Here is a 17,321-nt window from a genome sequence, read left to right on the forward strand (position 1 = left end):
TCCATTTATTTATATAAAGTGTTAAGCAATAAATGTATTATCATCACTGTAATGTAGGATAAGTAAAGCATGACTAAGAACTAATATTACATTGGACATTGGAAATAATCAAATACAAGGTTTACATTATAACTGATACATTATCATTTGTAAATTGACTATGGAATCAATAAGAGAAAGTTGAAAATATTCTTATGAATTATGCTTACACTATCATGCATGCAACACTCTGCGCCGATACTCTCCAAGAGCCCATATAGGAAATATGTTACGATGTGATGCATAGTTTATGACACAGTTTCTGAAAAACACTCCTGTTGCGTCCTGGAAAATTGGATTAGAAATTATTAAAAGTTATATATATGTTGATTATAGAACCACTTTTGCTAAATGCTAAGATATGATTAAATATGGACGAATTACCGGCTGTGGAAAATCTCCATCTTCCATTTGTGAATTGATTATTAACTTTATTCCTTTGTGTATGGGTGTAGCATCTATCTCACCCTTTTTAGTTTTTACAGCAAAATTCCAATGATTAGCACAATCTACATTCTTTGCATCTAAAAACTTCTTTCAGAAAAAAATAAATACAGAAAAAATAAGATCTTCATTCTCTCACAATCACATACATCCACACTTATCATTTATAAATATATCTCACCATACCATATATTATATATTGTTTTCTTCAATTATTTTTTTTTCTGGAGAAACAATTAATTATCTGAAAATTGTAAGATGTTAGGTAATAGTAGTCATTTCTAATTTGACAAGGGTCTTTTATAAATTTCCCAATAATTTGTAGGAATGTATTAACTTATTAGTTGTATGTATCTTTGAAGGGCTAATATGTTATTAGAAATCTTTCTTTTAATTATATAATATCACTATATAAAAAATTATGAAATTTGAGAATTCTAACCTGTCCTGCTCCAATAAGTGACAATAAAGCCCATGAAGTTTGAATTAAGTTTGCACGGTTACCTTCTAGATTTGTATATACCTGAATGAGGAAGTTAAAGTGTTAAACATGCATGCATGTATGTCATGTAATTCTATAATAATTTCTTAGCATGGTGCACAATTCAGAGCAAAATGAAATTTATTATAGAGCTGACCTTGTTTTGACTTGACAAGTAACTTTCACCCCAACCACCATTAGGAAGTTGTTTTGACAACAAAAATTCACATGCTTTGCGCAACGAAGGACTATTATGGTAATTCCTTCCGCAAGCTTTTAGTCCTTCCACAGCAAACCATGTGCCATAGGTATAACAAATACTCCAACAACCATACCTGTGTAAATGTGCTCATCAATAATAATAATAATAATAATAATAATAATAATAATAATAATAATAATAATAATAATAATAGTTAAGTACTAGGAACCTTTGTATTATATTGGATCTAGCAAACAATTTAAATCCGATCCTTACAAATAAGATAGCATAAGGAATAATTTTTAGATACTTTTGGCGTGCCATGTTTATTTTGATCAGAATGATAATTATGCATCCCAAGTCATTATTGGAAGGGCAAAAAAAAAAGAAAAAAAAATACAATACCATGAGCCATCTGAATTTTGTGAGTTTTCAATGAAATGGATTGCCTTGGAAATAGAGTGATCTATTTCTTGTCTTCTATGCATTGGGTATTGCTCTCTAAATATAAGCAAGCCCTGCAATGCCGATGATGTGCACTCTACGTAACTGTTTTTCACAACATGCAACTCAAATTATTAGCTGCAATAATGAACTAATTCCATAATATAAAAGATCTTATATAATGTCATGAAATTATTTCTGCTAAAAGTTTAATTAGTTGTGAAATAAAAATATATAAATAATTATATATCTATTCTCTTGTACAAAAGTTTTTTTTTTTTTTTATGTTTGAAATATGAATTATAGATAAATTTATTTTTGGGACAACAAAAATCTAATTATAGATTTTTCTAATAATAGAAATACTGTTGTCCTATTATAAAATTACTTGTACCAAAATTTTAAAATTTTAAGTAGACATATATAAATGATTATGTATCTAACAAACTCAATGTGTATTATACATAAATACATTTAATTCTTAATGTAAATCTTACTCCATCTCAACAATAACGCTTTCAAAGAATTCGGTTGGATTGAATTTCTGCAATAATTAAAATGGTGTTACTAAATTAAAACAAAGTGCATAATTAATCTTGCCTCCAAATTAAATGCCTTCTAATTGAATGTTGTTACCTCTAACCATTGATAGCCTCTTTGAGGCTCCCAAGCAGGGAAACCGCCATTACTACTCTGTAGTTGAAATCAATGAACATGTGAGAATCACATTTTTTTTTCATCTGTAGTAGGACAAGACTTTGGTGTTGTTGTTGTTTAACTAGAGCTTTACTAAGAAATACTCTTAAGAAACTTAGAGAGACAATAACACAAATTACTTTATTTAACTTAATATTTATAATTTTATGTATATAACATCTATAATTACATATTTATTATATCTAATATTATTTAAATAATCTAATAATGTTTAAAAAATATAAAATAAAAAATTTTAAACTGCTTAATCTAATTTTTTACTGTCTTTCAAATATTTTTGCTTATCAAAATAAATTTTACCAAGACTCTTAAAATATTACAGGATGTCTTAATCAAGGTATAGTTACAATAAAACGGCATGAAGGATATATAGAATACTATACTTGTATGGAGAGAATAACATTCACAGCATCGTATAGTCTTTGTGTTTCAACTTTGTCCCCAACAATTTCAATTGGCATTCTTGACAACAGGATCGACAGCTATGGAAAAATTTAGTAGCAACCATTATAGTTAGTGTTGAAAAAAGAGAGAATAATTGAGTAGGTATAAAGAGTACAAGAAAAGATTGCACCAAATTAAAGATTAAATTACAAAGATAATATATACCATCGGTTAAGTTTCTCAAAATTAAGATGTATATCTTTAATCATCTTCTTTTAATAAAAAATATCTTTAATTACTTTATTAGTTCTTATAATTTCATCCATTTTTTCAATCAAGTTTTTGTGGTTTAATAGTCTGTAATTGAGCTGTTCTTATATTAGATAAAAATTTTGGATTAGGTCTTTTTTACATAATTTTAGTTAAAAAAATGCAATTTTTTGAAATATTTATTTTGGTATTTGATATATGATGAATTATGATTAATTCTATAAGCAAAATATTTTTGGATTAGTGTTTTTTTATAAAAAGTAATAACTATTAAGGATCTAATTATAAATTTTTATTTGATATAAAGATTTAATTACAAATTTTTAAAGCATAATATTTAATTAAAAAATTAATAAAATTATAAAAATTAACAGAATAATTAAACTTAGATAATTTTACGTGCATATAAAAAATATACTATCAAATTAGCTACTATATATTTGTATAATTATATATATTTATATATATTAATTCATATATTTTTCTAACTAAAATAATTGGCTATAAGAATGATCAAATCCATTATGGTAGAATAATTAAACCTAATTTAATATGCAATAGTTGATCGACATATGATTTTTAATATACACGTACTATGATTGATTTTTTAACATTAATCAATTCTTAATTTATATGTATGATTATAATTGGATGATTGTTTTGATATTTGAAAAAGGATTAAAAAAAAAAAAATTAAACAGTATCACCATATTCAGTTAGTAAAATTTGGGTGAGTTGAACCTTTAACCCTTCTCCAGTGCTATCAGAAACTTGTAAAGCCTGATCATGTATTGAGAATGTCCACGCCCCTTTTGAAATATGTCTATGCATTGCCATGAAGTCACCATATGGATTTTCAAGAACCTTTAATATGATATCACCATATAATTAATTAAGTCTCTTACTTTCATTAGTAACTATAGAGCATCTATATAAGGCATATATTAAGTGATAAGTAATAATTTACTTTGTTGTTACCTGTGAAGCCTTTAAGAAGTCATATGCTTTCCTAAGTGTAGGTCCAAATTCTTCATTAAGATCACAAGCAAGTATTGCTTCTATACCAAAAGCTACATCCCACATTTGACTACCGATACCCTACATTAAAATCAATTGCTACAATCAATACCATTAAGAAACATTTTTATATATTGACTATAAGAGAAGTGAGTAATTTTTACCGTCATTATTTGTAAAGAAAATATATATATATATATATTAATTTTAATCTATTAACAGTGTAAAATATTTTATACAATTGTATAATGACATCCATTTTTTTAGATGACCATTTTAATGTGACATTATATAATTAAAATATACGTGTAAAACCTATGCACTGAGATATATATATATATATATATATATATATATATATATATATATATATATATTTTGCATGTGTATGTATGTGATAGTGTTCTGATGATGGTCAATACTTGGATAAAATGAAATATATTTTTTATTATTGATACTCGATGGTTATTAATAAAAAAAAATAAGGGACAATACAGAATACTCCAAAAATTTGTTTTTGTCTTTTTGATGATTAATTAATATTATCCATCAATAATATTCTTTCACTCTTTGAACTTCTATATCCTAAACCCTAATTAATAATTATACATCAATAATAATATTATCCATCAATATATTCTTTTACTCTTTTTGACGATTAATTAATAATTATTGACATAATTATTAACTTCTAAAAATGTTTCGAAACACTCCTTTTGCCAATTTGCGACGGAAGAAGTTATTATTTTATTTTTTTTAAAAAAAAAATACTTTAATAAAAAGTTTAGTAGTTGCAGAAAATATTCAATTTTTTTATGTTTTTATTTTAATGTGTTCAACTGTACTTATATATGTCTTGAAACAAATTATTATTTATCAAAAAGAAGAGTTGCTTTGTTGTGACATTTTTTAATATTGAGTATTTATGTACTTATACAACATATATATGATCTTCTCACTCTTGTATAAAATCACTCTTCTAATTAATAATAAATATTTAAATTTATAAAATGTATGTGGTATATATATAGAACTCAATTTACTTTGGAAGTTACAAAGAATAATAAAAAAGATAATACTAACCACAATTTTTAAACCATCTTCAGCAACCCAAAAATAATCTGGAATTCGAGCTAAATGAAGTTTGTATGCCTCTGAGTTGGGATCTTCAATCCAACACGCGATCAAAGATAACACCTTCCATTTCAGTTAAGTATGTGATTAATTGTGCTTGTTATGGATGTTGAAACTATAAATATATATAAACACAGAAATTTAGTGATAACTAATAATATATACTTTTAATTATGATGTATACCTTCTCTACAACTCCAATGCAAAGATAGTTACTAATCTCATCCTCATATCGTATATGATTCATTGTAATTTGAAGTGACTTTTGTCTAAGCATTGAAAAGGGCCACCGATTTAGTAAGGGCTCTCCAATGTGATAGAGAAATCCCCATAACACATCTTGTATTAAAGGATGTGGGTAATATAGATCTTCCTGAAATTATTTACATCCATGACATTGAATCTCACTGATATAGATATAAATATATTATTCATGGACCTTCTTTTATCGGTTTAAATTTTAAAAAAAATAATTTTATAATATAATATCAAAATTTTTATAACAAAAGACTTTAGAATTTAATTCTTGTTGAACTCTAAAAAAAGAATTTTAATATAAGACTAATAAAAAAAATTTACGCCAAAATTCATACATACCCAAAAAAATTCTTATAATCATTATTCACATATCTTTTTTTATTAGTTTAAATTTTTAAAAAAAATAATTTTATGACACTCATATATATTTAAATTTTCAAAATATTTAATTTACGCATTTTCATCTAGTTCAGCATGTCACACTAAATTTATCCAAAAGAATGTTTAGGTATATATGAAGTAAATCATATGTTTAAAATTAGATAAAATGATATTCTTCACTCTTACAAAATGTCTAAATAATATTTTCTTTCTCTTTATTTATAATGTACACTCATATTCGATATAAGATTAAAATAACTTACTCTTTAGTCTATTTAAACAAAATACCCTTCAATAATAATTGTTTGATTAATTTAAATAATAATAATAATAATATAAAATATATATTTATTATTGATATAATAATTTTTGTTATTTTTAATATTTTAATATTAATCATAAAATATATAAACAATTAAATTAAGTATTTTTATAATAAATTAAAATATTTTATATTACTTGATAAAATATTAAAAATAAATAAAATTTATAACTATTATTATTATTAATTTATATACATAATTATAATAACTATTAATATTCAACCATATTACGTGTATACTAAAATTAGCTACTAATTTAAATACATACAAGAATATAAAATATATATTAAAAATGAGCTAAACAACACATATATTCGTACATAAATATATGATGGCTTATTTAAGTAGGAGTGTTCATGGATCGGATTCGATTCACATATCCGCGGTGTTTATTCGAATCCGATTCGAAAATTGCGGATATTGATCCAATCTATAAGGCTATGCGGATCGGATAAGTTCCTATTCGCACATTAATAGAATCGGATTACAGAGTTTAGATAGGTATCCACATATTCGATCCGCACATTCGCAGATTCGCAAAAATAAATAAATAAATAAATAATTTTTTATATTTTATTTCAACTAATAATTATCATATATGTTGTATTATTTTATTTTATTTTTATTATTTAAAAAAAATATGTTTAATAATATTTTAAAAATAAACATGTTTAAAGAAGTGAAAAAAATGATTTTATTGATATTTTTAATAAAAATAAGCTTTTTAAAATATTTTTATATTTTGTAGATATATCAGATATCCGATCCGATCCGCAAATGTGCGAATCGAATCGGATCCAATCTTTAAAACTGCGGATATTGGATCCAATCCAATGATTTTAATGTAAATCGAATGAGATTTTGACCATATCCGATTTGATTCGATCCAAATAACATTTTTAGTTAACATTATTAAATGATGCGCGTTAAATTAGACTAACATACTAAAAAATAGACTATTTTAATAATTTTATAAAAAAAAAAAAGTATCATTTTCTCTTAAAATTATATTATCAGATACCGTAACAAAAAAACAAAACAAATCAAATACGCCTTTAATTATGTAAAGATATGAAGATTCCATAAGAAAAAATAACAACAAATTTGTGCTTACCTTAGCAATAGTATTTCTGGCTTTGTTCCAGTTAATTTGATCATAAGGTTGGTTGTACATTTCTTTTCTAAGAGACTTGATTAAGCCAGTAATAGAACCTACAAATCTCTTCCCATATACGTATGATATGGACATGTAAAGCATCCGACAATAGGACATGATTTTTCCTATTTTAGCATATAATCAATAAATTGGATAATGGACATAATTAGAGCAAAAATAACAAGAAAAAGAAATAAAATTTGGTTGTACAAAGAAATTGTTGATTAGGGAAAAAATAATGACCTGGATTAAAAGGACTTAATTTGGGTTGAAGCCATAACTCTGGTGGAAATGGATTGCAACCTGACCATTCATAAACTCCAAGCACCTTCAACAGATTAATTAAGTACTATGTTATACATGTGTACTCATTTTCATATGCACTTATTGCTTGCCTATACAGCTGAGATATAACAAAACTATTTTGAGCAAATATGTACTATATACCTTTCTTATCCCTAACATTTAAGGATGAAATAATCTAGTCCTAAAATCATTGACACCAGTTTAATCGTAATACTAATTTTGACATCACTTATATTTTTCTGTCAAAACTAATTGTAATTTATTTGGCATCTTATTGATTAGCTGACATATTGGCTATATAATTTTTTGGATAAGTATGGTTTTGATTTTTAAAGTTTGGAATTAAAAATAAAATCATTTTTAACCCTTAGCTTTTTTTTTTTTAATTTAAAATGGTCCTCGACGTTGTATTTTAAATTAAAATCATCTTTTTAAAATTTTTTGGACAAAAATGTTGCTCTTTGTTGTAACTCCAATTTCATTATCCACCACCACTTTCTTATTCCTACTAAATACTAGTATTTAAATTTAAGAACACAGAATTCAACAACAACAATACACTATTTAAATTCAAGAACAACAATAACATTATTCATTGCAACTTATTCTTTTAAATTCAACAACAACTTTTGTTTTTTTTTTTTTTTAAAAAGAAAAAATTAGGATAGAGAGAGACAAGAAAGATGAAGTGACAGAGAGAGAAAAAAAAAGTGTTTAGTGACAAGTGTGAGGAGTATAATAAATTAGTTTCATATTGAAAAAAATAAGAAAGAGTGAAAAATTTATAAAATAAAAAACCTATTAATTTAAGATATTAAGATTTTGAATAAGATGTAGTGTCTTCTTATCTTATATTCTCTCACTTGAGTTTCTTTTTGAAATTTTTTTGAGGTAAAAAACTCCCTACGGTGACCAACAAAAAAAAACTCCAAATTTTAAGGATCATAATAGTACTTATCTTTTTTTAGTTATCTTTTTAACTAGTTAAAGTAAAATAATTTTACGTTGTACTATCATTAACTTGAAATTATGACAAAGCCATTAAGTTAAATTGCCATCAATAATTTCTTTCAAGAATAGAATGGTGCCAATTTTAAAATGTTAAGACTAAAAAAAAGTATAAACATTTACTCATGAATTATTATTTGTAGTTTGATGTTTCTAAAATTTTATTCTCTCGGAACCACAACAAAAGTTAAAAATCAATCAAGTATAATCCAAATAACAATAAATAAATAAATAAATAATAACAAGTATAATGTATTTACCGAAACCCAGAACTTTCCCCAGGATGGAATAGCCACTAAACCACCATGGTCAAGAATCCACTTTCTGGCTTTGGCCATTGGCATGTCTTCATGATCTTCAAGTTCTTCTCCAAGTATTCTCAATGCAATGTAACTCAATCCGGATCCAAACATTGTGCTGTGGCCTTCTATATGGAACCCCCATCCTCCATCTTCGTTCTGTTTCATGATTGTGGCAACCAACAATTATATATTGGTTGGCAGATATAACCAAATTAAGTAGGCAGATATATTTATTTATTAGAAAAAAAAAATCTCTAACCCATGCATGGATTCTCTATGAAGTTAATAAGTGTCCTACCTGATGATTATACAAATATCGAATGATTTCTTTCTTGTGTTCTGGTCCTATAACTTCTTCAAGGGATCCAGTAATGTATAATGCCATTATCTGCAGTAATTAACAACAATGTTTAACATCAACAAGTATTTCAGTATAAGTTAAAAAAATATATAAATAAATTACATAAAAAAATTTAGTATAAAATAAATAAAAATGTATAAAATTATATATATATATATATTATATCACTTTATACTTTTGAAAAAAGTAATATCATGGTATTAGAGTTTTTATAACTTAAAGATTTAAAGTTTGATCTTTATTGATTTAAAAAAAAAATTTTAACATAAAATTAATAAAAAAACCTATATAAAAAATTCATATAAACCAAAAAAAATGTGTAAAAAGATGTATTAGAAATATAAATTATTTAAATTTTTGAGAGAAGTGAGATTGTAAATAAAGAAAAAGACAGTTATCAACATCCAATTTGCAAAACAAGATATTATTCCAAAACAATTAAATGACGCTTTTAATTTGACTAATCACACTTGCTTCTTTTCGGTGAATCTCTTTGTTTACTTCTCTAAGATACCCCTTATTTATTATATTTCATAGTTAATGCAAATTTTTAATTTTATAATTTATTATAAAATATATTACTTTATGATTTTATGCATAAGAAAATAAATAGGAATATTTGGAGGGAAAAAATCAAATTTTCTTTATGTTGAAATATATAATTTAAAAAACATGAATATAAAATTTAATAGATTTCTGGTTAACATTTTTTTTTCTAAAGATATTAGGTTATATTTCATTAATATTGAAAAATGAAATACAAAGATGTCTAAAAGCAGGATAGTATAATAAAAGGTGGAGATTTCTCAAAACAATATACTGAAGGTATTCATTCAACGCATAGTTGAAAAACGAAAAAAAATCTTAAAGAATAAAGAATGATAAATCAAATTGAATGAAACTAAGAGTTTGTCTCATGGAGATGACGATCTAAACTGGGAGTTCTTTGGATTTCACGAAGCAACTTGATAGAGCTTGCTAGAATGGCAGACGGCATTGAAGTAGAACCTTCAAAAATTAACTGGTTGCGAGCTTTCCAGCAGTTCCAGCAAATGATGGCAAGCAATTGAGGATTACGGTCAGCATTGTTCAACGAGTTAAGCATCCCTATTGATGCAGTCCACCATGTCCAAAGTCGTTAGGACTCTGAGAGGGAAGACAGCCACGACGATAACTCTGAGACCATACTTCTTTAATTCTAGAACAATCGATCAAACAATGAGTGATTGTTTCTGTTGCTTCATGACAGCAGGGGCATATTGGCGATATAGATGGGATGCGGTGATGAATCTGAGCAAGCATCGGAAGCCGGCCATGAAGAGCTTTCCAGATAAATAGCTTAATTTTGTGAGGCAAGTTCAACTTCCATAGATCAATCTACGGCTTTTTCTACTGCATATAATTAGGGCAAAGCTCCAGAGGTGAATGGTAAAATAAATAGCCAATTTTGTAACCTGAAGTTGTATCATATTGTTTGGATTTGTCAAAATTCCATTGCAATTTATCCCTACTTTGCTGAATTTTAACTTACAAAATCATGTTTGCAACATTTTGGGGAAATAATTCTTGAATGAGATTCTGATTCCAATTCCTATCTTCAGTAATTAGCTCTTTAACTCTTGGAACCAACTCAGAAATATCCTGTCTATTTGGCATGTCAAAAATCATTAAAGGATATAGAGGAAGCAGCCAAGGATTCTCAAAGGTTCGGATATTCTCTATAGTACCCACAACCTAGTTAAGACCTTTTTCAACAATCTTTTAGCCTTTCAATATGCTCCTTCATCCCCAAGAAGGCAAGACTCCAATTTCCGACGTTATAGCATTACCATTGCTAAAGTATTTACCTCTTAGGATTTTGGATAGTAGGGAAGTAGGTTGTGTTACGAGTCGCCAAAACTATTTGCCTAAAAGCGCCAGATTTTGGATTCTGAGATCTTTAAATCCGAGGCCTCCTTCTCTTCGTGAGCGAGTCATAGTGTCCCAGCTAATCCAAGTCATCCGCCTTTCAGAACCTTTTTGTCGCCACCAGAACTAAGAAAGTAGAGAGTGAATTTCCGAAATGAAACCATCAGGAAACTTGAAGCAAGACAATGTATAAATAGGAATAGCTTCTCCCACGCTGCCTTAAGCAATACCTGTCTACCACCTGACGATAGAAGATTGTGCTTCCACCCTTGGATTTTTTTTCCGAACCTTCTCTTTGATCATACTAAAAGAAGCCTTTTTTGATTTAGAGACTGTAGAAGACAAACCAAGGTATCTATCCTGAGCCCCAATATGATTAATATTCATAGAATTAGCCAGTAGTGTATGAGTAGTGGAGGGAGTGTTGTGGCTAAAGAATACAACAGATTTATTAAGATTTACCCTCTGGCCACTGATGCTTTCATAAGAATTCAATAAATTCAAGATGTTTGAATATGCTTCAGGATTAGCCTTACAGAATAAGATGGAATCGTCAGCAAAGAGGAGGTGGTTGACCTTAGGACATCGCCTATGTATCTGAAGACCCTGAGTTAGTTTGTTTTATTCTGCCTTATGTAGCAAGAAGGAGAGATCTTTTGCACAGAAAAAAAGATAGGGAGATAGAGGATATCCTTGTCGAATACCTCTATTTGGTTTGAAGAAACCATAGGGTTGTCCTTCCACAATGACAGAATAAGAAACAGTTGTCACTAATTCTCGAATCCACATGATCCACTGGGAGTTAAAACCAAACTTTTCCAATATAAACCAAAGAAAGTGCCATTCCACCCTATCATATGCCTTACTCATATCTAATTTTAGCGCCATTTTATTTTCGAGTTCCCTTTTTTTGTTCTTCAAGTAATGCATAAACTCATGAGCAATTAGGATATTATCAGAGATTAATCTGTCTTTAATAAAAGTACTCTGCGTAGGGCTAATTAGTCTATTTATCATACCCTGAAGTCTATGTACAAGTACTTTAAAGATAATCTTGTAAAAGAATGAGGATAGGTTTATTGGTCTTACCTGAGTCATATCTTTAGCATCAGAAATCTTGGAAATAAGACAAATTTGAGTGTGGTTAAAACCCTTTAAAATTCTGCCCCCTAAAAAGAAGTTCTTAACTGCTCAAAACACATCACCACTAAGTATGTTTCAGAAGCTTTGAAAAAAATTTGCTGTCATACCATCATCTCCTGGAGCACTTTGAGGATGAATGCTAAATGTTGCATGTTTCACTTCTTCCATAGTCACTGATCTTTGAAGACTACGGTTCATGTGAGCTGTAACCTTAGGTTCAAATTCAGTAAATAGAGGTTCAGGGTTCTCATGACAAGAAGGAGAAGATGTCCTTAAAATAAGATTCAGCCACAGAAGCAATACTAGCATTTGAAATAGCCACTTCACCATCACTGCCAGTTAGTTGCCAAATTTTATTCCTTCGGGTTTGATTTCTAAATTTCTGATGGAAAAAAGTTGTATTTTGATCACCGAATTTGAGTCATTTGACTCTAGACTTATCTTTCCAATAAGATTTCTCATTTTGCAATGCTTTTTCAAGTTTGTCTTCTATTTCTGAAATGATGTCACCTCCATAAATCCCTGCTAAACAAAGTTCCTCTAATTCAGACTGTAGTAAATCAATCTCCACCTTCGAATTAGATCTGTGTTCTTGCTGCCATCTGACAATCTGATGCCGACAACGCTTTATTTTTTGAGCTGTGATGTACATGGTTGAACCATCAATCTATTATTGCCAAACCTCTCTAACAATCTACCTTATTTCATCATTAAAACACCATATTTCTTGGAATTTGAATCGCCGTTTAGATCTCTCAGTTCTCGGATTAGAGTCTAAGAGAAGAGGGGAGTGATCCGACCCTGATTCTGATAGTCTAAGAACCAATGCATTGGGATAGAGTTGCTGCCAATCAACTCCTACCAAGAATCGGTCCAGTCTTTCCTACTGTATCAACTTATCACCACTCCGCCTATTTGACCAAGTGAATGGTCTTCCGACCATACCAATATCAATCAGGGAATTATCACCAATAAAACTGTTAAAAGTTTCAATAGAAGAAAGAGATTTAATACCCCCACTTGATTTCTCCAATTGATTAGAAATAACATTAAAATTACCCATTAACACAACCTTACCATCGAACTGTTAGGTGACTGAAGTTAATTCAGCAAACTGAGTCATTCTATGTTGATCATTTGAATTGAGATAAAAATCCATAACACTATAGGGATCATTATAACCAGCTGTCAGAACTGATGCTGCAATGAAGAATCTTCCATGTTGTAAAATCTGAACAGTGCAACCATCCCTCCATGCCATTGCCAAACCCCCAGATAATCCATCCGGATCCACAATAAACCATTCCTTGAAACCACAAGATCTTAGTTTTCCTTCAACTTGTCGAGATTGATTTTTTTGTTTCACAGATAAAACCAATCTCGGGGGAGTAGGATTTGCAAATCCTTTTAAGATTGTGAATTGTCAGGGGTCTCACCAAACCCCGACAATTCCATGAGAGCAGTTTCATATTTCTTTGGGTACCACTTGAATGCTGGCACCCTCCACCATCGTAGCATCAGAGACAATATTACTGTCAATTATACGGGGGTTTTGAGTCTTTGATTTATTATTCATGGGGTAGAAAAAATCAAAATTGGCATTTGATGGTTCCAGAGAGAAATAAGATATATGGAATTAGGGAATTAGAAAAAGGAGTGAATTAAAAAAGAAATCCAGCTTAAGAATAAATTGGGAGAGGAAGCAAAAATTAGGGAATAAAGTGAGGGTGAATTAGAAACAAAAAATAAATTAAGAGAAGAAAATAGAAGAAGATGAAAAAGACTTTGACGAAGAAAAGATAAAGAAAGGTGTAATCATGAAAGCGGCAACACAATAAAATTTTGAGAAAAGGACAAATAGGTCTCTGACCTTTTGTCCCGTGGACATTTTCGTTCCTGACTATTGAAAAATACTTTTAAATCTTTGACCTTCACAAAACTTGGACGGATCAGTCCCTGACGGAGGCATTTGGACGGAGGGACTGATCCGTCCAAGTTTTGTGAAGGTCAGGGACTTAAAAGTATTTTTTAATGGTCAGAGACGAAAATGTCCACGGGACAAAAAGTCAGGGACCTATTTGTCTTTTTCTCTAAAATTTTAGTAGAGCGTGGACAAACCCATAAGACACTAGATGAGGAGTAAAATGAAAAACAAAGTTGTATTTTCTCGTTAACATTTTGAAAATTGAAAACAATATTATTTAATAATCTTGTACAGCAGATTATCATTTCTAGCTTGCTACATTTTTTCGCTTGGCCTACCTTTTCATTAGTCATTTTGTTTATTAGTATCTTTAAACATTTGAATTTCTTTAATAAATAAAATAAATTCTTTTTATAATTTTCCAATTTTCTTGTACACCATGTCACCATGATACATTTTTGTTCAAAATAATTTAAGCAAATATATTATATAAATATATTTTTTACCGTATTTGCAAATTATAATAACATTAAGAACTAAAATTGATGATAGAGTAAAATGTAATATTTTAAATAATATTAGGAGTTATAATAAAAAATAAATCTAAATAACAAATAACGAGTAGTGAATAATAAACTAGTGCAGACATATTAGAGGACATTATAATGAATAAATAAATTAAATGTGTTATTATTTAAATTTAGGTTGTTTGGACTTTTTATTTTTTAATTTTAGAATTAATCTTTCAAGTTCTGTATTTATCATTTTATTATACATTCAGTTATTGTAAATTTGTAACTACTTTCGAATTATAATTATAATTATTTTATTTATACTAATGTGTTTAATTACTAATACATCTTTTTATAAATTTAATATATAATAATAAATATAAATATAAAATTATTCAATATGTAATTATTTTATATTTTAACCAAAAGGTTTTGAATTTAATTCTTACACATGTGAACATATATCAATTTTTATGAATTATAAATAATAAATATTTTGACCTCACTTATATTTAAATTCAACCAGTTTTATATTTGAAAACATATTCGATTATAATGTAGTGAAAATATTCAACTTGTAGAAAACGAAGTCAATTCCAATAGTAAAAAGGTTAGGTGCTAATTTGATTCTTAAGGTTATAGGTGAAAATTTTAATTGTTTTTAACATTTTTTATTTTTAAAATCTTTCTCAACTTTAAAATTATTTATAAAATCAATCTTTCATTTTCAAACTATTTTTCCTAGGGACTAAATCATTTTTCCTACTTCAATTTTAATTTTAAGACTAAATTGTCTCTAATAAAATTAATTATAAAATCATCCTTTTGGTTTCAAATATTTTTGGTTTTATCTTTTACTCAAAATAGAGTAATGTCCTAAACCGGTCTTTAAAAAATTTTTAGTGAGATAATTTAATTCTCAACAAATTTCAATGACCAAATCAGTTTTTATTATTGTGTTTTGTTAGATAAATCAATCATCATGCTAAATTTTGTTAAAAAGTTAGCAGACAAAAAATTTTTTCTGTTGTTATTCAATAAAGACATAACAAATTCTAAAAATGATTAGAATTTTAAATAATTCCTTTCAAAAAAATAAACGATATGATATGCGAATTGATTTGTCTAATGAAATAAAAATCTAGAGACTGATTTGATAATTAAAATTTGTTAAAAACTAAAATATTCACTAAAAATTTCTTAAAAAACTCCAAAATTAAAGTGTCCAACTAAAAATTTGTTGAGATTCTGAATCTGTAGCCCTAGTCACTACCTTTTTTGCAAACTCCAAAACTCTTCTTAGCCCAATTTTTTATAAGCTCTGGTACCATAAAAGAGAAGTTGATGTGGAGTAATGTGCAAGGACAAGAATGTGAAATTTTGATAGAGAACAAAAGGAAAACAATGATCTAATTGTGATGCATCAGTTATGATGTATTAGTCTTGACTAGTAAAAAGGGTGAAGGTCATTGCCTTTTATAGCTCAAGTAATATAGAGTTAGTTAATTTTATCAGAATTATTAGTTTTACTCTTGTTAACTTACTTTGACTCAGTCCTATCACTACTCTTTATCCTTAGAGATTCATTTGAGATATTACTCTTGAAAATAATTGTAACTTTATGAGTAATTTAAAAAAAAAAATAATGGACAATTTTAGTCTTAAAAATCTTAAAGACTAAAATCTTAACAAATTATATAAAAACACTATTATGAATTTGATCGTAACTAACCAAAGGTTGAATGAAAAACAAAGGGCCAGAAAAGTCCGCAGGCCAGTGACCATCATGTGCTTGAATAGAAGAAAAAAAAGTGAGAGCTCTTCTCATTGTTGTAAGCAATGCTTCTTGTGTTATCTTCTCTTCTTCTCCCACTTTCACTGCTTCTGGAATTGCTCCACATTGGTTCTCCTTTGTGAGCTGCCCGTTAATTAATTTAATACTTCAATAATTTAATAGTGAAACCAAATATCAAATAACTAAAAGTACGTAACTGGGCCATGAATTTGATTGGAAGAACGAAACAAAAAAAAAATTAGAAATAAGTGCATCAACTTTTATATACCTGCATTCTCATTAAGAGGTCAGAGCTTTGTTTGATGGAAAATCTATTTTTAGTGAATTCTTGGCGCAGCCTTTCAACCTCGGCACGTTCTTGTGGTGTTCCTGCATTTGGATCAAACTCCCAATGTTGTCTTCCTATGAAGTTGTTGGCTGAAATCAAGTCCTTTCCTCCTTCCCCAATCTTCAACTTCCACATTATCCTTCACTTCAATCAAGTTCTCTCCTGCTTATAGAAACTTCCCCTTTGGTTACCTCACTTATTGATGAGGTTGAGATGTATATTGGTATTTATATAGGAAACGACCAGTATCTTTCCTAACATATATACGCTTAGGTAGTTACATTTAGGTTTAATTACTCTGTTGGTCCCTATAGTTTGGCCGAATTTTTAATTAGGTCCCTATAGTTTTTTTCCTTTTAATTGAGTCCTTATACCATTTTTTTTGTTTTAATTGGGTCCCTATTGGCAGTCAACGTTAAGTAAAACGTTGATCAGTGTTAAATTTACCAAAATACCCATGTTTATAACACTACATAATCCTTGT

General features: G+C 28.1%; 1 protein-coding gene across 1 annotated transcript; it reads right to left on the reverse strand.

The window, feature by feature from the left end:
• Positions 1 to 213: 213 nt before the first annotated feature.
• On the reverse strand, positions 214 to 16,972 carry LOC112747247 (lupeol synthase-like). Its single transcript, XM_025795209.1, has 18 exons — positions 16,778 to 16,972; positions 16,447 to 16,632; positions 9,165 to 9,254; positions 8,825 to 9,022; positions 7,494 to 7,578; positions 7,209 to 7,375; positions 5,317 to 5,505; positions 5,082 to 5,195; positions 3,960 to 4,079; positions 3,723 to 3,845; positions 2,711 to 2,809; positions 2,247 to 2,303; positions 2,108 to 2,154; positions 1,572 to 1,715; positions 1,122 to 1,299; positions 926 to 1,006; positions 424 to 507; positions 214 to 324 (listed from the first exon to the last, which is right to left on the reverse strand). The coding sequence occupies exons 1-18, from the start codon at positions 16,970 to 16,972 to the stop codon at positions 214 to 216; spliced, it is 2,268 nt and encodes a 755-aa protein (XP_025650994.1).
• Positions 16,973 to 17,321: the final 349 nt, after the last annotated feature.

The sequence above is a fragment of the Arachis hypogaea genome, chromosome 15 (genome assembly GCF_003086295.3).
Source record: "Arachis hypogaea cultivar Tifrunner chromosome 15, arahy.Tifrunner.gnm2.J5K5, whole genome shotgun sequence".
NCBI classification, from domain to species: Eukaryota; Viridiplantae; Streptophyta; class Magnoliopsida; order Fabales; family Fabaceae; genus Arachis; species Arachis hypogaea.

Bases quoted from the DNA above. Each gene is read 5' to 3' on its own strand.
- LOC112747247 (XM_025795209.1), bottom strand. From the start codon at position 16,972: ATGTGGAAGTTGAAGATTGGGGAAGGAGGAAAGGACTTGATTTCAGCC. The intron at 9,023-9,164 runs GTAGGACACTTA...ATCATGAAACAG, and splicing joins GATATTTGTATAATCATCAG to AACGAAGATGGAGGATGGGG. The intron at 5,196-5,316 runs GTATACATCATA...CTGAAATGGAAG, and splicing joins GCATTGGAGTTGTAGAGAAG to GTGTTATCTTTGATCGCGTG.